This window comes from Lactuca serriola, chromosome 2, assembly GCF_051521515.1.
Source record: "Lactuca serriola cultivar US96UC23 chromosome 2, Lser_US96UC23_V15, whole genome shotgun sequence".
Lineage (NCBI taxonomy): Eukaryota > Viridiplantae > Streptophyta > Magnoliopsida > Asterales > Asteraceae > Lactuca > Lactuca serriola.
Window position 1 is genome coordinate 26,143,175 of NC_136409.1, and position 20,070 is coordinate 26,163,244.

Genomic DNA, 20,070 nt, shown 5'->3' on the forward strand with positions numbered 1-20,070 from the left:
GATCAAAAAATGGATGAAGAAGTACTGAAAACGTACCCTATGACTATTATTGCCATATAAGAGGAATGAACTGAGATAAATGAGCTCTGATGCAAGACTTATGGCGTTAATGGTGATGACAAGAGTGTTGTCTGATAAGAGTGTTTTTTGGGTGATTGATAGGTAAGCCATTGAAGATCCATAGCAAACAGTTCATGATACACGCGATGTAAGGATCTGGTGAGAATTCCTCTACTGATTTGTTCTTGAAGATTCTCCATATCGTAGGCCTGTGATTTACCAGTTTTGATTTCATGATATGATCACAATATAGAAAGAACAACTAATTTAGGTGTATAGTCATAATGTAAAGGAACTTACGAGGGAGAGATAAACAGGCCGAAAAGGATGACATTCCATGTGGAAGAGAAAGTTATGAACACGGATAATGTAGAAGAAACAGCAATCTAAACTTGAAATTGGAAGTTGAACAGATGAATCGTATTAGCTAAATAGGAATCATTATTTCATCTGTTTCAAACTAAGAGCAAGTTGATTTTCCATAACAGTAAACAGATTGATAAAAAGGGAAGAAACAACAAAACGGAATATGAAATTTTCTTTTACTCTCATTTCAAGCATACTATCGTCGACCTAATTCACATCATGTTGATCGACTAACAGTTTTAGATTCAAACAGTCAGATCAGTATTCAATTCTGTTTGTAATCAATAAAACGTAAACAATTTAAATCCAATGAAATTTCCAATTGGGTTTTAGTGCATCACCCAAAAATCCCAATTCAAACCCAAAATCCTCACTTGTGATCGCCAAACCACCACCATATAATTTTAATAACATTAAATCCCAATTGGGTTTTAGTGCATCTTCCCCATAATCATTTATGAATCACTTATAATTTTAATAGCAGTAAATTGTGAAAATAATATCAAATTTTAAGAAAATAGCATTAAAAAAATCGAAACATGAACTAGAAGAAGAGTAACACGAACAAGAGTGTTAATCACAACTTCCGACCACTAGGGTTGTCGTCTGGTCGTTGGGCCACCTGAGTACCACCGCAATATGCCTCAAACGTCGTTGCTTCACCATCTCCCTTCTCGATCTCAATCCGAATTAAAGCTTACCTAAAACGATGTTGACAATGTCGATGATGGCGGCATAAGTTTCTGATTTCTATGGAGATAATGACACATATAGAAAGGTTGACAATGGCGGTAGGAGGGTTTAGGGTTTGATTCGAAGTGGTTGATAGATAGAGACGTGCCCTAGGTATATATATATATATATATATATATATATATATATATATATATATATATATATATATATATATATTCACGTTTGTTGCCTGTTTGGTTACTATCTTACCTAAAAAGACTATTTTGCCATTAATTTTTAATTTATTTAAATAAACACCCTCAACCTCACTTCTATCTCACCTTACCTTGTCTTACCTTATCTATCCCCCTTATTTAAATAAATTAAAAAATCAATGGCAAAATAGTTTTTTTAAGTAAAAGAAAGACCAAGCGCACAATAAAAACAAACTGTTACAGGGACCTTTCGAATTATAAAAATAAGTTATGGACCAAAGATGCAAATTATCACAAACTATAGGGATCATTTGTGTAATTTACTCTTATATAAATTTCAAAACATATCCCTATACATGTCTTTCTCTTAATTTTGTTTTAAGCTCTTAATTTTATAAACGTGCAAATTTCAAAACATATCCCTATACAAAAACAAATGACTTAAGAAATTAATATAATTTTCAGTTATACAAATTTAGTCCTTATTTTTATTTTTATAAACATTCAGTTGTTATTATCGGTAACATCAAGCACTTACATTATGTTGCATGATATCAAACATGTTTATTATATTTGGTACATATTCTACAAATACTTATATTATTATTCTATTTTAAATCATAAGATCAAGGATGTGTAAAATGATATTTCATCAACCACAAAAGGTAATAACATTTGGTACATCTTCTTCAAAAACTTAGTAATATTCTATTTCCCCACAAGATATCAAACATGTTTAAACTAACATTTCAAGAAACCAAAATAAAAAAAGTAACAATATTTGGTACATTTTCTGCAAAAATGAAGTTTGTTGTTTGTTGTAGTTGTACATACATGGTTTCAACTTCTATAGAAATCAAGCATTTCTTCTTCCACAGGATGAGTTTTACCTACTATTGTGAGGCAATGAAGAGGTTGACCAAAGTCAACTGTCCTTAATTGCTTCATTGACCCAGCCACCACCTTTTGGTTTTCACTTCCTAGCCTTGCAAATCCCACACACAATGTGTCTTCATTGTAAGCTACCCAAATCAACAAAAAAAATAAAAAAAAATTAATTAACTCCTTTTTTCTATATTAAAAAAATAATAATAAAAAATAAACAAATCAAGGAAATTACCTGATTCTCCACGTAGTTGTTCAACCTCTAAGAGTTGATCAATAGCAACTCCAATTGTCATGAAACTAGGAGGCTCGTATTGCTTTTTTCCTCTAAAACATAATAAAAAAGATATATTTAAAAACGTTGAAAAATATTGAGTGAATTACACAAATGGTCCCTATGGTTTGCGGTAATTTGCACGTTTGGTCTCTAACTTATTTTTTAACTCAGAAGGTGCCTACTGTTCGTTTTTGTTGTGTGTTTGGTCCCTGTCTTACCTAAAAAGACTATTTTGTCCTTGATTTTTTAATTTATTTAAATAAACACATAACCACACTTCCACCTCACCTTACCTTACCATACCTTACCCACCTTATTTAAATAAATTAAAAAATCAATGGCAAAATAGTCTTTTTAGATAAGACAGGGACCAAACACGAAACAAAAACAAACAATAGAGATATTCCGAGTTAAAAAAATAAGTTAGGGACCAAGCGTGCAAATTACCCCAAACCATAGGGACCATTCATGTAATTTACTCAAAAATATTAATAAAATGAAAACTACACATTCTAACCTGCATAATGATTCCAATGAAGGTTCTTTAACTCGTATATCTGCAATGCCAATAGAATTATTACTTTATTAGTAACTAAAGGATAAATAGTTAAATACTCATTTATGCAACAATTTCTCACAATATTGTTACCTAATAAACACAGAGTATGTAACCCTAGTCCTCGATTTCTTTGAATTTTCTCATAAAAACTATCAGGTCTCCATGTTTCTGTAAAGAAAGGTAAAGAAACAGTTTCTCCATAACGATAAAGTTGTAAGCCACATACTCCAACTGCATTCATTACAGATGCATTATATATCACCTTCACTTCCACCTCCAGTTTTTTTGCCCTTACAACCAGATCACTATGTGTTGTTGCCCTATTTTTTATAAAATGTACATAGTCAACAATTGAAAGTGTATTTTTTTTTGAAAAAATTATTTATGATTCAAATATAAATGAGGAAAAGTATCATTACCCAAAAGGGTCTCCAACAACAAGGAAAGCAACATCAAATTCACGAGCCTCTAACAACATATCATCAGCCTTTTCCTCTACCATTTCCCTATCTGCAACTTTAAGTGGCTTTCCATACAACTTTTCCTGTAAAAAAACGAAAAAGATCAAACTCAAAAGCAAGAAAATTACAAAGGATATATGAGTTGTAAACATTTTATACAATGAATGAAAGAAAAGCTTAGTGATTCAAGTGTCACAAATCCAAGTCATCAAGAGCTTGAAGAATCGATGCTTTAGTAACAATCAACCTAAACCATGATCTTTAAGCTCTATTTGGGTAAAATGTGTAAGAACATGTTCTTGTACTCGTTTTCTTTCTGAAACTGCGAAGAATCTCCCACACCAAATCCGAATCTCTCTAAAGATACTTACGTATCATAACTTCAATCAAAACATTATCATTCGGATTCTTAAAATCGCAATGACGGCTTTCAAAACTCAAATCCAGGAAACCCTAAATCTGATTTACTCAATTCGTCCCAAAGGAGTTTTCTTACAACTTTCGAAGGTAAAACGTTTACTTAATTAACTTCAAATACTAATAAGAACCGATTATTCCGTAGCAAGTAGTGCAATAGAAGTATCTAAGTTACAAACAAAGGAAAGATGCGAGTAGAGAAGTAAAATTACCAGAGTGGAGATGCCATCTTTGGAGATACCAAAGGAAAGGAGAGATGTGTAGGATTCAATATAGAGCTTTTGGCATTTCTTGACAGCTTCTAATCCTCTTAATGTGATGTCTTTTTCATCGCCGAGTCCCAATCCGATTATATACAACATCTTCAATCCCTCCCTCTGCTGAACTGTTGTAAACTTGTGATGTGATTGCAGGAGCAGCTTGTGATCCAATGTTAAACCCTAACCCTCGAAGTGCAGAAGTAGATATGTATCTGTTGGGCTTCGCCCGCGCAGGTTCGAACCCTGCTGTCGACGAGACACATTTTTTCGTTTTCATCATATATATATATATATATATATATATATATATATATATATATATATATATATATATATATATATATATATATATATATATATATATATATATATATATATATGGAAAAAGTGAATATAGCTTAGGTACCCTAAAAACTACGTCGTTTTGTTTATTCATTACTGATTTCTTAAAAAAATGCAATTTTCTTAAAAAGATTTGTTGCTCCTTCGACTGGATGTACTTCGATGCTTCCTTAAATTTTGTTGATTTCCTATGTACTAACCCTTATACGATTGCTGCTGGTTCATAATTGAAAGTTATTTACAATTGCTTCCACTCCCAATCCCACATTCCAAACTACCCAAAGCGAAATATCTTCTCTCTTCAAACCCAATTCCACCAACGTTTGTTTCCCCTCACGTATCCTAAAGCAATTCCATTCATAAGACATATAACAACCAAAACCTGGAGTCTTGCAGCCACTTTCTTTCCACAAAGCTTGTCCATCAAGATTGGGAGTATGTATGCTCACGCAGTATTCAAGCCTAAAGATCAAAGTCAAAGCAAGACAGCACAGAACACCCACCACATGTTCGATTAAATGCCTTAGTGAAAGCATAGACTATTTTAACCCCCAATTGTTTAGAAGATGACCACATAATGTTAGTTTGTGATTTAATGCCACGTGACAGCTTGGAAAACCATCTTTTCAGGAGTGAGTTCTTGCAATTTTTTCTTACTTATTCAATGTTAGATATAAAATTGATCTAAATTTGTATTTATTAATTAATACAAGAAGTTCTTATTTTCAGCCTCTTTCATGGAACCTTTGAGTAAAAATTGATCTTGATGCTGCAAAGGGACTTGCATACTTACATAGTCCCGAAGAAAAAGTGATATATCGTGATTTCAAGTCCTCAAATATATTGATTGACTCTATATGTCTCAAATTAATGGTTATTTAATCTGTTTAATTTTCTTTTATGTGTTTTTAGGAATTTAACCTTTACTTCCTTCCAGAATTACAATGCAAAACTTCTGATTTTGGATTAGCAATAGATGGACCGAATGATAGTAAAAGCCATGTGTCTACAAGGGTTCTGATTGTTGATGTTTGTGGCCTTGATCTTGGCCAAACTGCTATATCCAAGATTGTCAAGAATGCCCAGAAATACCCTATTCTTGATTAGTTTTGCATGGTCCGTTAATATTATTTTCATTTGATGGACCAAGATATATGAAATCAATGGGGCCTACAAGAGAAAAATGAGAAAAGGGTATAAGATAATATATAATCACACTTGTTGCTGATGTCAAATTATACTTTAAATTAGGTAATATTAATATCTTAAATTAACATTTTATTATTGATATTCATTTTATGTAGTGGCTATTCACTTGACAGGGATACATAGTGCTATAAAGATGCTCAATAGCAGAATCCGTGTGCTTTATCGCTATAGATTGTTATTGAGATTCTTTGTTGGAGAATTGATGGGAATGCTTGAAGCACCGGAAGAATTGTAGGAACTATAGAAAAATCTTGGGTTGTTGTATAGTGAATGGACCTTGTATATGTTAAGAGAAAATGTATAGAACAAAAGTATTTTTTTTTTTTTTTGGAGTAAGCTGAAATAGCAACCAGCTTTTCATTTTTATCCGATATAGCAATGTACTTATCATTTTTAATCAAAATTGGTAATTGATATTCTTCGCATTTGGTCATATTGTTTATCTGACTTGAACCTCTGTATCCTTAAGCTCTTGAGGATTACATACCATTTTTTGGGACAGGGGCAAATCCGTCCAACAAAGTGAAAAACCATCAAACTTGTGTTTAGATTAACACAAAACTTAACAAAATCATGGACATGGACAACTTAAATTTTTAAACCAAAAATTGCAGAAAAGTTGCATTTTTAACCAAATATGACAGCCTACTTTCATTTTTAACCCCAAAAATTGCAGAAAAGTTACATTTATAATCCAAATTGCATATAAAGTTGCATTTTCAACCCTAAATTACAAACCAACTTTCATTTTTAACGAATAATTATAAAAGAATTGCATTTTTAACCCAAAATGACAGCCAACTTTAATTTTTAACCTATAATAATAGAAAAGTTGCACTTTTAACCCAATTTGCAGAAAAAGTTGCATTTTCAACCCTAAATTACAAACCAACTTTCATTTTTAGAGAATAATTATAGAAAAACTGCATTTTTAACCCAAAATGACAGCGAACTTTAACTTTTAACCTATAATAACAGAAAAGTTCCATTTTTAACCCAATTTGTAGAAAAAGTTGCATTATACTTCCGTTTTTTTCACAAAATACCCTCATAATTTTGTTTTTTTTTTCATAAAATACCATTATACTTCCCGTTTTTTCACAAAACACCCTCGTAATTTCGTTTTTTTTACAAAATACCATTATACTTCCAATTTAGATGATTTCACTATAAAATGAATATAAATGCATTTTCATTTCGTTACAAGGTATATAAATAAAACTCGTAACCATGATCTGGACTGTTTAATCAAAATCAAATTTCTTTTTAAAGAGAATCACACTCCCAACAACATATTAATAATATACAAATCACCCAAAATCAAATTTATATATTCATCAAAAGTCAAAAACTATACACCAAAATATCTGCACCATTTTTTTCTTTCTCAACTCTAATAGAAGTCAGCCCCAAACTGAATAAACATACCATCTCTTATAAACACTAGTGGAACCCACACGCCTCGGATAAGAAACAACTTTATTCTCATTCCCATTTCGATTCTCTTTTATCATTAATTCAATTCCAACATTTTCAAATGCTTTTTGCAACTCCTGAATCTGCTCCAATGCTTTAACCAACTCATAACACTCTGCAACTCCGGATGGACAATTTTTGTCAGTGTATCGTCTACCTATCAAAAGCTTAAGGAGTACCACACCAAAACTGTATGTATCGCTTCTTACTGTCAAATGACCTTCATAGCAATATCACACAAGATTAAGTCAATACAAAACACTAAATAAACATTTAACCCTTACATTCCAAAAGACAAATATCAATATATTAATCAGTTTTAAAAATATTCATCAAATGTGAAGAGTTGAAAGGAAAAATGAAAGAAGAAGGGTAAAAAGGTAAATTACCAATTTAGTCACTTAGCTCATACATTACTTAATGACGAAAAGAAAAAGAAAAAAAAAAACTCATTCAATAAAATTACCTCTGGCCATGTATTCAGGAGCTACATACCCTTGGGTACCCATAACCCTTTTAGACACATGGCTTTTACCATCATTCAGTCCATCTTTTGCTAACCGAAAATCAGATAGTTTTGCATTGTAATTCTAGAAGGATTTATAGGTTAAATTCGTAAAAACACATAAAAGGAAACTAAACAGAGTAAATAACCATTAATTTGAGACATATCGAGTCCATCAATATATTTTAGGACTTGAAATCATGATATATCACTTTTGCTTCGGGACTATGTAAGTATGCAAGTCTCTTTGCAGCATCAGGATCAATTTTTACTCAAAGGTTCCATGAAAGAGGCTGAAAATAAGAACTTCTTGTAATAATTAATAAATACAAATTTAGATCAATTTTATATCTAACATTGAATAATAGGGGTGAGCAAACCCGAACCAAGAAACCGAGAAACCGACAAAAACCGACGGAACCGAAACCGAAAAAACCGAAACCGAATCAAAACCGACGGTGTGGGTTTTAAATTTGTAAAAACCGACTTTTCGGGTTCGGTTTCGGTTTTGCCCCCAGAAACCGACCCAACAACCCGAGAAACCGACCCCTCTTTAAAACCGAGAAACCGACCCAGCAAACCCGCAAACCCGATGCTTTTTACTGATTATTTTATACCCTTAAGGGTATATAAGTTTAGGTACCCGAACACACCATAATACGTCGTTTTGTTTGATAAATTCATTATAATGTTCATAAACTTCAATCTTAAGTTGATTTACTTTCAAGATATTCGAAATTTCCGTATAATCTTTCTCTTACATCACATCTTTTTGCCGAACACTTATTAGGCTATATATATTGTAGATGAAAATGAAAATTATGTACGAGAAAGATAAATGTGTAATTTATAAAAATCTTGGAAGTAAATCAAGTTAGAAGTTAAATTATAAGAACATTAGACAATTAGAATGTATTATATGATACAAAACAACGTATTATGGTGAGTTTGGGTACCTAAGCTTATATACCCTTAAGGGTATATTCACTTTTCCCATATATATATATATATATATATATATATATATATATATATATATATATATATATATATATATATTACAAAAATAAAAATAAATAAAAAAAGCTTAGGTGTTTTTTTAATTATTTAACTAATTGTTACATTTCTGGAAAATGGGTTCAAACCCAAAACCTATGGGTTTAAACCCAAAAACCGTAAGTGTATGGGTTGAACCCAAGAAACCGAGAAACCGCCCAAACCGATATCAGAAACCGAGAAACCGAACCGACCAGAAACTGACCCTATTGGGTTCTGAGAACCAGAAACCGATCATTTACGGGTTGGGTTGGGTTGGGGTCCAAAACCGACCCATGCACAGCCCTATTGAATAAGTAAGGAAAAATTGCAAGAACTCACTCCTGAAAAGATGGTTTTCCAAGCTGTCACGTGGCATTAAATCACAAACTAACATTATGTGGTCATCTTCTAAACAATTGGGGGTTAAAATAGTCTATGCTTCCACTAAGGCATTTAATCGAACATGTGGTGGGTGTTCTGTGTTGCCTTGCTTTGACTTTGAACTTTAGGCTTGAATACTACGTGAGCATACTCCCAATATTGATGGACAAGCTTTGTGGAAAGAAAGTGGCTGCAAGACTCCAGGTTTTTTTTGTTATATGTCTTATGAATGGAATTGCTTGACAGTACGTGTGGGGAAACAAACATTGGTGGAATTGGGTTTGAAGAGAGAAGATATTTCGCTTTGGGTAGTTTGGAATGTGGGATTGGGAGTGGAAGCAATCGTAAATAACTTTCAATTATGAACCAGAAGCAATCGTATAAGTAGATAGGAAATCAACAAAATTTAAGGAAGCAGTCGAAGTACGAAGCAATCAAAGCAGGAGCGAGCAGGAAGCAGATTTTTTTAAGAAAATTGCATTTTTTTAAAGGAATCGGTAATGAATAAACAAAACGACGTAGTTTTTTTATTTTTGGGTAGCTAAGCTATATACCCTTAAGGATATATTCACTTTTCCATATATATATATATATATATATATATATATATATATATATATATATATATATATATATATATATATATATATATATATATATTGGTATGCATGTATCCATATGCAAATACAAAAGAAGCTCCATCAAATATTGATAAAATGGGTTGTTTTATGGTGATGTACGTAATGAATCATTAATATACTTGTTCAGGGGAAAACAAAAGCAAGTAACTAAAAAGTATAAGGATTTTACCCGAAAAGAAATCAAGTCAAGACTTCACTCCTAAAAAGACTTTGTGACACAATTATAATTCCGAGAACACCTATTCCAATTCCAATGATAACAATAATTGACATTTCGACAGGAGATCTCGTTTTGTCTACTATATGAAAAGTAAACAGATCTACACAAATTGAAGAGTTCTCCCCACTCCATGGCATAATTTATATGTGTCAAGCCTATCCAAACACTTCAAAAATATGTGGATATGAATATAATGATCTGAAAAGAAAAAGCTTCATGGGTACTTGTTGTCAACAACAACATGTGTATTATGGAAGCAATATCGCAGTCCGAGTTTGCTAGAAAAAATAAAAGCAATTTGGGTAAATGAAGCTACACACTGGTTGGGTTTTTTAAAGAGATTGAAATGAAAAATCGAAAATGGGGATGTACTCTGGGTAAATGAAGATAAATAAATGGTGGGTTTTGCAAGATTTGAAAATTAGAGGCTTTAATCAACTTCTTTTCCCTGTTTATTTTGGAGTGTCTTCTTTTTCTTATAAAACTTTATAGAGCTAGAGATTGTTGTGTGTAGTCCGGTAACAAAAAGAGCGTGTTAACTTTATAGTTGAATAGTACATACATGCGAAATCAATTTTATTGGTGGATGTACTCTAGGCAGCAACCAATTGTAGAGATGAGTCCTTTCTTTTGAACTTCTTATTTCAATTTCTATTTTGGACTTTGGATTTGTAGATACCTGTTAAATTTTTTAGTAAACTTTTTATTTAGCCTAAAGTCATGCTCTCTCTTGAAATGTATATGTGGATGTTTTCTAATTTCTTTCCTTTTCAATCCAAAAGACGTTCTTGTATCTTAGAAATATTTATTTATATTTTGATCTTAGGATTAAATAAGCATTTCATTACATATATGTATTATACAATAGAGACCATGGATGCTAGAAGTAACAATTTACAACAATTTCACCCATTTTAGTTTTTGTTTTCCTAGAAAAATATACGAAATTTAAACCATTTTACACTTTGTTTTCCGTCTAGTTGTTTAAATAAGGCGTTGCGAAGATGAATAATGTTTACAAAATATTTAAGAAAATAATAACATATGGGGAATGTAACAAAAACATAAATAAGACAAATTTCTAATAATAAAAAAAAAACATAGTACTTAATTAGAAAAAGCCAAGTTTTCTTAACTGTTTCCGTTAATCATGTCCTTCTCTGAACAAATTATTTTTTAAATAAAAAACACACTAACTAGTAAGAAACTAACAAAAACTAGACCTATTATGCTATTCTCAAATATATATATATATATATATATATATATATATATATATATATATATATATATATAATACTAGAGAGTAACATAACATATTATTTACTTCGGAAGATATTTTGACCCTTTAAAACTAAATCTGTCTCATATAATATTATCTTCACTCTAAAAACACACATAGTGAGTTTTTAGCATGATTTTTTCCATTCAAACCACATGCTAAACAGATATCATATCAAAAGGAATATTTATTTAATATTAAGTTTTTAAATTTAAAATTTTGAAAAATTCCTTAATAAATGACTTTAGCTAAGAATTTGCTTTTTATATCACAAAGAAAATGTTCTTTTACCAAACAATTTCACAAATCTTTTTTTTTTTTTTTTGCAAATTTTACTAAAATGTTTGTAGGTGTGGTACAAAAAGCCCCCTCTCCAATAGATTAAAGGTTCAAATCTAGTTGTGAGCACATGAATAGATATAAGAGTAGGATTAGTGCTTGTTAGCCATTCTAAAAAAAATAGTTTCAAATTATAAAAAAAAGTGTTGCAGAATAAGGGCCATCTTGTAGTTATTAATCTTTTCTAATATCCTATGCAATATAGTAGTTATTGGAAACTTCTTGATTACATTTTTACAACAATATATTTTGTGTAAATTAACTTTTATACTTTATGTTAAATATGTAACAATATATGTATTTATAAAACAAAGTTTAGTATTATAGCTTCTCCATCAGTACCAACCTTTCAAAACATAGAAACCTTGCAAAATGCCATATGCACGTCAACATAAACTATAAATTTATCTTCTTGCTTATTATTACATTTTAATTATATCATTTATTAATTAAATAAGTTTATTACTATATAAGTAGGTTATATATTATAATTTATTTAGGTTATATTTATTAATATTTTAACAAACTTCTATATTATTAAACAAATCAATAGATAAAATAAAGAGGGGGGATTTTTTTTTTTTCGTTTCACATTTCCTGTCGCATAAATAATAAGAAAATTCTCATTGCAAACGCTGATGTGTCATAATTAAAAAAAAATGTCACTTGAAAACATTAATATTCATCAACTCTAGAAAACTTTAAATAATAATTTTCACTATTAATCTAACCATATATCATCATAACAATAATACAAGGTTACACCATTTGGTTGCCAAACACCCAAAGCCTTTTTTAACGCTCTAAGTATGTTTAAAAACAACTCTTATTACCAAAACAACTAATGTAATATCATCATCTACTTGCCATATTTCCTTTCTCTTTTAATCAATTAAACCTTGCTATAAAACTAGTTCTAAAATGTTAAATAATAATGAAGATTTTAATATGTTATGGTAGATTTGGACCCCATAAATCGGTAGCACTCACCTCCGGGTTTGGCCCAAACCAATAATCATCCTCAATCTGCAACCAACAACCCACATAGTATCAGAATCACAAATATTTAAAAAACTTTTTTTTATAAGAGGATTCCAAGGGCATTTATGTCTTTTGCACATACAAACGATCGAGAACATGTCCTTATCCCACCTTTTTTTTAAGGGACAAAAATTCATATTTTTGTCTATTTGACATCAAAGACAGTACAACCTGTTTTGTCCTAGACAAACTTTGTAGGGCTATTCTTTTTTATTAGGAGGAGGGCATTTTCGTCATTTGCATTGTCAACCTTTCTAGGTAGGACAAAAAATTACAATTTTTGTCCCAACTTTTTCTAAGGCTATTTTGTACAACTTGTTTTCTCTTAGACAAACTTTCTAGGGCTATTTTTGATGAGGATGAGAAGGGCATTTACGTCTTTTATACAGACAAGAGATTGATATGATAGCAAGTCCTTGTCCCACCTTTTTCAAGTGAGACAAAAACTTACAACTTTTGTCCCACTGACATCAATCTCATTCCCAGTTTAACTTATTCTTTTCTGTTCTATCATGTCATGTCATATCATAAGAAACTTACATCATTTTGAGGTGGGATTATCTTTTGAATTCCATATGAAGGGGAGTCAACCGAGTTGACTTTGACTGAATCTAAATGCGTTTGTAAATCTCTACTATTTTTGTTGATGTGGCTCCCACCTTCTTGAGTAGATTCTTTAAATGATTCACTAAAACAAAACATATATGTTGCAATGAACACGAGAAATAATAGGAAATAAAACTCATCTTTATATATTAAAATTTCTTTTTTACTTAATCTGGACATAATGAATTAATGTGTTTTAAATAGTATCATTTATGAGAAACAAATGAAAGTACCTTATGAGATACAGATCAATGGGAGCTGTATGACTTCTGATAATAAGTTTAAATTGCTTTTGAGAGAAACCATAATCCTGCACATTCAGCATTTTTTTATATCTTAATAAAGTCATTATGATAAAATAAAAAGATAAATGAAAGTAATAGCATTGTAGTAATTTCTAATTTTTCTTATTAGGACATTGTACCTTGAAAAATCTACTGATTTAAAGTAAAATTTTGTAAAAGAAAGTATGATAGGATAATAAATTAATTAATTAATTAAAGTACATTGCTATTTCTTGCATTTAACAATAAAAAAATATTAAAAAAAAAATTAAAAAAAATTCATGTTTCATTTGCAATACTCACCTGATCAGGATCAGGAACTTCAATAGAACTACCATGTGGTGCTCTTACTGCTATTAAAGTCTCATTCTGTCAAAAATAAATATAAATATAAATAAATAAATAATCAAAGAACAGGACTTAATATAAAAAAATGATGGGAATAAAAAAAATATGAAATCTTTGAAACCAGTCAAACCTCAAAACATGGAAGATTCCTAAAATCTTCTCCTCTTAAGTAAAGATGCCTAAAAGAATCAAGAAAAATGTCAGTGATATCATATCAGAGTTATTAACTTTTTTTTAAATATTTTATTGGACAAATTATGAAAATGTAAATACAAAAGAAAAAACAGAAAAGCACTTGTACTTTCACAATTAGATCTATTTAGCCACTTAACTATTTTCTATAGTGACTAAACTATTATCTTTTGCCTGAAAAAGACCTTGAATTTTTTTCATTTTTCCAATTTGGCCCTTTTAGTCATTTTTTTCCAAAAGTAATGTAAAATGTGAGGGTTTTTTTCGAGAAAAACTTAAAAAGTTGAGGGTTTATTTGGAAGCATTTAGAAGGTTGAGGGGTTTTTTGGAAAAAAAATACAAAGTTGAGGGCTTTTTCGGAAAAAATGAAAAAATACAAGGTCTCTTTCAGGCAAAAAAAATAAAGCTGAGGTTTAATCTGGAAAAAAACACAAAATATAAAATCTTTTATGAGATTAACCCAATAAAGTATAAGTGGCTAAATCAATAAAATGGTGAAATTACATTGTGCTTTTGTATTTTTTTCATTCTTTCAAGGATATTAAATAGTTAAATCAGTCAAATTATATATATATATATATATATATATATATATATATATATATATATAGTATGATAAGAGTTATTATATGTGAAAAAATAACATACTTTCGAGTATTATGATCAAATTCCATAGAGTTGAGGCGTTGTTGTGTTTCCCTTATACACTCATCAAGTCTTGATTCTTCAGCATTTAGATGTTGAAGCTCAGCCTGTCATAGAAAGGAATGGAATCACTCATTCCATTGGAATCACAAAATTAACTTTTTCTTTTGTCTGATGGAATGAAATGGACAATTCTAAAAGGAATTTGTTACTTTTGATCCCTTAAACACATTGGAATGAATGAATGATTACAATTTACAATATAACCCATTTTATTAATGTAATTTTTAACAACACAAATTCTTTTTATAAAATTTTCACAATTATTATACATATTAAAACCGATTGGCTTAGGAATAGTATAGTTTTTGTATTTCACACTTTTGCCACAAGAGTTTCTTATTTCAGATTTTGACCACAAGACTTTTCTATTTCCAATTTTGGCCACAAGACTTTCCTATGTTGGCAGGTTTTGTCCCTAGACTTTCAAAATGTTGGCACTTTACACTCCTACTTTGTACAATGGCACTTTCTACCCCTCTACTTTGTAAAATATCACTTTCACCCCCCTCAAATTTGGACAACAACATTTTCCACCCAGTTACCTTTAGTATATTGGCAGATTTCCAAGTTTGTAAAATATGATTCTTTTTTCCACCTTTTGTAATTAAATTACAATTTTATTTTCCAATGTTAAACTATTATTATGGGTTTTAATGAACTATTATTATGTTTCCTTATTTATTTTCATAAATAAAAAAAATCATAAATTATAATTAAACAATATATAGAGTAGAGTTATTCCATTCTATCCAATCAAACAAATCTTTAAATTTTGCATAAAGCCTTTCATTTTTTTTTTCTTTCATAGTGCACAAACCTTATAAAAATAATAAATACACACACCTGTTACAAAAAGATGAATTATTTTATACATACCTTTAATCTTTTAACATGTTTATCCAAATTTTGTGGTGACAACGTCTTACTTTTCCTGCTAATAATAATAAGTACATGTGTTAGAAAATGAAAATATATGCACAAAATTTATAATATATAAAAAGAATGAACTTACTTCCAACGTATGTGATTCTTTGAAGCCTTTTCTACTAATCCTATCCCTTCAAGAACATTTGTAATATCATAAATTCTCCTCTTTTGGACCTACCAAATAAGTAATATATATATATATATATATATATATATATATATATATATATATATATATATATATATATACCAATGATTAAGTGAACATTTATGCAATAATGTTTCACCTTTTATCAATTTTTATGCAACAAAGTGGTTTTTATATTAAATATGCTATAAAGTTTCATTTTAGGACCAAATGATGCAATTTTTTGAAATGTTTTTTTTTTGCAAATATCAAAAAACACTTGTACATTTGTCATTTTATCGATTTAGCAATTTAACTGAAATATGTAGTGTGATTAAATCGTTATACTTTATCTGATTGTTTAAAAAGACATTTTTCCTGGTTTGAGAAATGGTAATAAATAAATAAAAAATCACAAAGTACTTTCACTTTTTTATTGATTGAGCCACTAAACTATTACTTATCTATGATAATTATGATAATAATAGTTCAGTGGCTAAATAAATCAATAAAAGGACAATGGCTTAAATGTTTAATCACAACAGAAAATCAATAAAATGATGAAAACATTTATGAAGGACAATGTATATCAGATCATACTTCTAATATAACTGCAGCTTTGTTTAGATCAAGAATTCCATCCTTGTCAGCATGTATCAAATTAACAAACTTCTTTGTGAGGAGTCCTGTTAACAATTTAATAAACTTTTTCATTAAAAAAAAAAATTGGAAATCATAGCATGCATATTTAAGGATGTTTGGTTTGCAGAATATGAATGAAATTCAATTTCGTGTATAGTTAATTTCTAGAATCTTTATATACAGGGGTATTTTGGTCTTTTAACAAAAAGGGAAGGAATGAAAACTCTGTAAGGGATGGTGATTCTGATGTAACTGAATTTTGTCCATTTGGAAACCAAACATGTCATATAACGGAATTTTGAATTCCAATTCTGAAAGATTATATTTTTATCCATATATGTAGGGGTATTTTGGTCTTTTGACAAATACGAGAAGGAATGGAATTGAAGTCCTTCCAAATTTTATATTGTGAATTCCATGAATGATGGAATTAGAAGGATTCGGGTGGAATTAAATTTTGTCCAATTAACAACAAAACACATCAAGGAATGGAATCTTGAATTCCAATTCCAATTCCAATTCCAAATAAAATACTGATTCGAGTAAGCTTACCAAGAGAACTATCATAACGACAAGCAGCAACTAGATTTTCTCCAGAATCTGTAATAAAAAGAGAGTTTAATCGATTTTCACAATAAAATTACAAAAAACATTTACAAATGAAAAAAAAGAAAAAAAGATGTATTTGTATTACCAGCATTTGGTTCTTGATTTCCAGGCTTAAAAGCTTTTAATTTCTTGTTTCTCTTGACAACACCACAAGGCAATGATCCAAATGAAGGACAATCTACTTCTTCAGGAATTGTATTTGTATTAATTGCTTCACTTTTGATGGTTTGTTTTGGCTGTTTTATAAAATAGAAAAAAAAATTGAAATTACAACATGGATTTGACTTCTTGATGTAGTTGATATTTCATGATGATGATGATGATGATGATGACATTAATGATATTAAATATTATGATTGTGTAAATAATTTACTAAAAATAACAACACGAGCCCTAATTTGGTATAACATGACATCTAATAGTTTGCTTATATAGATTTGTTACATATTATCTTGATGTTTGTATCCTTAATTTTGATCTTTGTTTGAATACAGAATTTGCTATTTCTGATGATGAGGATGAAAAGGGCATTGATGTCTTTTGTACAAACAAGAGAACTAGAGCGAGTTCATATCCCACAGTTTTGGGTGAGGCAAAATTACAATTTTGTCCCAACCAAAACACAAGAAAACTAATTACAAGACTATCTTATTTGTCATGTGTAACAAACGCATCCTAAATGACCAATGGGGATAAACCCAACAACAAAATAAAACCCTAATTCTAATAAGTTTACTTCTTAGATTAATAGTTTTGTAGCTTTATTAGGTTCTTCAATGAGAGATAGACACTTCAAGAGGAATGAATGTTCATATGAGGACTCACGCTTTGACCTTAAAAGTCAAACATATATCAAAGCGGCATCTTTCTACATTGAACGCAACTAAAAGTACTTTTAATCCGAACATTATGTTAAAAACATGAAACCCAATATCAAAGCGAAAAAAACTGTAAACAAGTTAACTCATTGGTCAAATAAGCAATCCGAAAAACGCTCGATGTGTAAAACTTAGATTCTACGAAATAAACAGCAATTTTTAATCCATCAAATCAGACAAAGCAACTAAAAAACTTCAAATTAGTAAGCGAATAAAGGGGAGAAAGTGAGGGACAATGAATCAACTTACTGAAATCAAGAACATGGGCAAATTTTGAGTAGCAATAGGAGGATTGCAAAAAGAAATTTGTTGTATTCTGGATAGAGGGTTTTGAACTGACAAGTTGACGTCATCAGCACCGGCAGCAACCGACATTGACATCGCCACCACCACCACCACCGCCGGAGCTGACTGGTGTTTGATTCTTGTTGTCTGTTGGCGTTGAAATATAATATAGAAAAAGGACAGGAGTAGAAACAAATAGGGTGGACGTGGTGGTGATGTGTTGGTGAAACAGCGGGAAGGTTTAAGGCAGGCGGGACTTTGGAGTTCGAATGCGTAGAAGAAGAAAACCCACCAACGCTACGCTCCACTTCTTCTCTTCTGCTTCTGATGTTTTTCCAAAGTTAGGCCTGGCCCAATTAGATGCTGTATAATCATGATTCATGTTTTGATTTTTTTTTTTAAAAAAATTGGATAAGGATAAGAATAAGTTTACATGTTTTTATTAAATTATATATAGTTTTGTAATTTTTTTGTTATCTTTTTTCGATAATTTGTATAATTTTCAAATGATATAGTGTTAAGTTATAAAATAGCTTTGATTTCTATTAATCTTTATAGTTATATTTTAATTTATTATATTTATTGATTTATGTTTGCATAAATTTATACATTATTTATTTTGTTGCATAAATTAGTAAAAAGTCGATGAAAATGTGTTAAATAAATTGTTAAGATCAACTTTGTGATATAAACAAATAGTTATTATTTATCTATAAAAGAGTTATTCACTAAAAAGATCATAATAAGTGGTAAGTGGTGGTATATCGTCATAGAACCAGTAGCAGAGCCCGCTTGTTAGAGGTGAGGTCCAAGCACCCCACTTGGAAGAGGATTAGAGCCATAATATTACCATATATACCCTTAAATAATTTTCCTTTTACTACAAAACACCATCAATGGCACCTACTCTTATAAGAAAAGTCCCTCATTGAATTTTTTTTGTTGAAAAAAACTATAAATATCCTAAAATTTCAAAGTGTTGTAATTTTATTTGTTTTTTTTAATATGATGAACCTCGGTTAATTTCCATCCTAGATCCGTCACTGATAGAACCAATTTGTTTTGGATTTTAACAAAGTAACATAGAACTCGCGAATGCATGCTTGCGGATTTGTGGGTTTACTTTTTTTTGACATAAGCAAAATAGATAATGCTTCGCAATACATTTAAGACAAAACTACAACATTGGTCTCTATAGTATTAAAAAAAAATAGGATAGGGTCCAAAAAAATTCTTAAATGGAATGTTCAAAATCAAAACATTTATGTGATTTTGGTCCCAAAAAAACTTGAAAATACGATTATGTCCATTTTATTGTCTTTTTTGTATTTCTTAAATCTATATTAATACATTTACAATTTAATATATATATATATATATATATATATATATATATATATATATATACCATAATTATTGGTTCTTCAAGGAACCAAATCTTTTTTTCAATTTATAGAGCTTATTTTTTATCAAAAAAAAAAATCTAAAAATATCTAAATTCATATATTAACATTGTGAATGTGAAAAATATTTTTCAGATTCACGTTGTAATTTTCAAAGATTCACATTATGAATTTGACGTAAAAAACAAATCGAATTTTATATCATTGGAAAAAGTATAAAAAGTTATGAATTTTTGTATTTTTATTTTTTTTTTATAAAAAATAAATTCTAAAAGTTAAAAAAAAAGATTGGTTCATTGGTTAATTATAATTATCTATTGAATCTCATCATATATATATATATATATATATATATATATATATATATATATATATATATATATATATATATATATATATATATATACCCCCA

General features: G+C 29.7%; 2 protein-coding genes and 2 long non-coding RNA genes across 5 annotated transcripts; 1 reads left to right on the forward strand and 3 right to left on the reverse strand.

The window, feature by feature from the left end:
- Nucleotides 1–2,040: 2,040 nt before the first annotated feature.
- Nucleotides 2,041–4,432, reverse strand: LOC145086081 (putative diphthine methyl ester synthase). The gene is made up of 6 exons (XM_079023809.1): nucleotides 4,128–4,432; nucleotides 3,457–3,581; nucleotides 3,128–3,357; nucleotides 2,996–3,035; nucleotides 2,437–2,528; nucleotides 2,041–2,338 (listed from the first exon to the last, which is right to left on the reverse strand). Exons 1-6 carry the CDS (start codon nucleotides 4,275–4,277, stop codon nucleotides 2,157–2,159), a joined length of 819 nt encoding a protein of 272 aa, XP_078879935.1. The 5' UTR covers nucleotides 4,278–4,432; the 3' UTR covers nucleotides 2,041–2,156.
- Nucleotides 4,433–4,615: 183 nt separating this feature from the next.
- LOC145086082 (uncharacterized) lies at nucleotides 4,616–6,159 on the forward strand. Its single transcript, XR_013700283.1, has 3 exons — nucleotides 4,616–5,149; nucleotides 5,247–5,768; nucleotides 5,840–6,159. It is a non-coding gene; the product is annotated as an uncharacterized LOC145086082 (long non-coding RNA).
- An 871-nt stretch (nucleotides 6,160–7,030) lies between these two features.
- LOC145086083 (uncharacterized) lies at nucleotides 7,031–8,690 on the reverse strand. Its single transcript, XR_013700284.1, has 2 exons — nucleotides 7,669–8,690; nucleotides 7,031–7,422 (listed from the first exon to the last, which is right to left on the reverse strand). It is a non-coding gene; the product is annotated as an uncharacterized LOC145086083 (long non-coding RNA).
- A 3,618-nt stretch (nucleotides 8,691–12,308) lies between these two features.
- On the reverse strand, nucleotides 12,309–18,606 carry LOC145086084 (transcription factor E2FC-like). Of its 2 annotated transcripts, none has more exons than XM_079023810.1 (12): nucleotides 18,220–18,606; nucleotides 17,178–17,328; nucleotides 17,036–17,083; nucleotides 16,442–16,527; nucleotides 15,800–15,888; nucleotides 15,664–15,721; nucleotides 14,728–14,831; nucleotides 14,018–14,066; nucleotides 13,843–13,908; nucleotides 13,489–13,565; nucleotides 13,190–13,337; nucleotides 12,309–12,634 (listed from the first exon to the last, which is right to left on the reverse strand). In XM_079023810.1, the coding sequence occupies exons 1-12, from the start codon at nucleotides 18,349–18,351 to the stop codon at nucleotides 12,560–12,562; spliced, it is 1,083 nt and encodes a 360-aa protein (XP_078879936.1). In that variant the 5' UTR covers nucleotides 18,352–18,606; the 3' UTR covers nucleotides 12,309–12,559. The 2 variants fall into 2 exon arrangements, with proteins under 2 accessions (XP_078879936.1, XP_078879937.1); XM_079023811.1 differs by having other exon boundaries at nucleotides 15,664–15,718; nucleotides 18,220–18,605.
- Between the last annotated feature and the right edge of the window lie 1,464 nt (nucleotides 18,607–20,070).

Coding starts and splice junctions, on each gene's coding strand:
- LOC145086081 (XM_079023809.1), bottom strand. CDS start 4,277: ATGTTGTATATAATCGGATTGGGACTCGGCGATGAAAAAGACATCACA. Junction 3,358..3,456: donor GTTGTTGGAGACCCTTTTGG/GTAATGATACTT, acceptor TATAAAAAATAG/GGCAACAACACATAGTGATC. Junction 2,529..2,995: donor TCATTGGAATCATTATGCAG/GTTAGAATGTGT, acceptor ATTATGTTTTAG/AGGAAAAAAGCAATACGAGC.
- LOC145086084 (XM_079023810.1), bottom strand. CDS start 18,351: ATGTCAATGTCGGTTGCTGCCGGTGCTGATGACGTCAACTTGTCAGTT. Junction 16,528..17,035: donor TCGTTATGATAGTTCTCTTG/GTAAGCTTACTC, acceptor AATTGTTAACAG/GACTCCTCACAAAGAAGTTT. Junction 14,832..15,663: donor AACATGTTAAAAGATTAAAG/GTATGTATAAAA, acceptor TTTCTATGACAG/GCTGAGCTTCAACATCTAAA.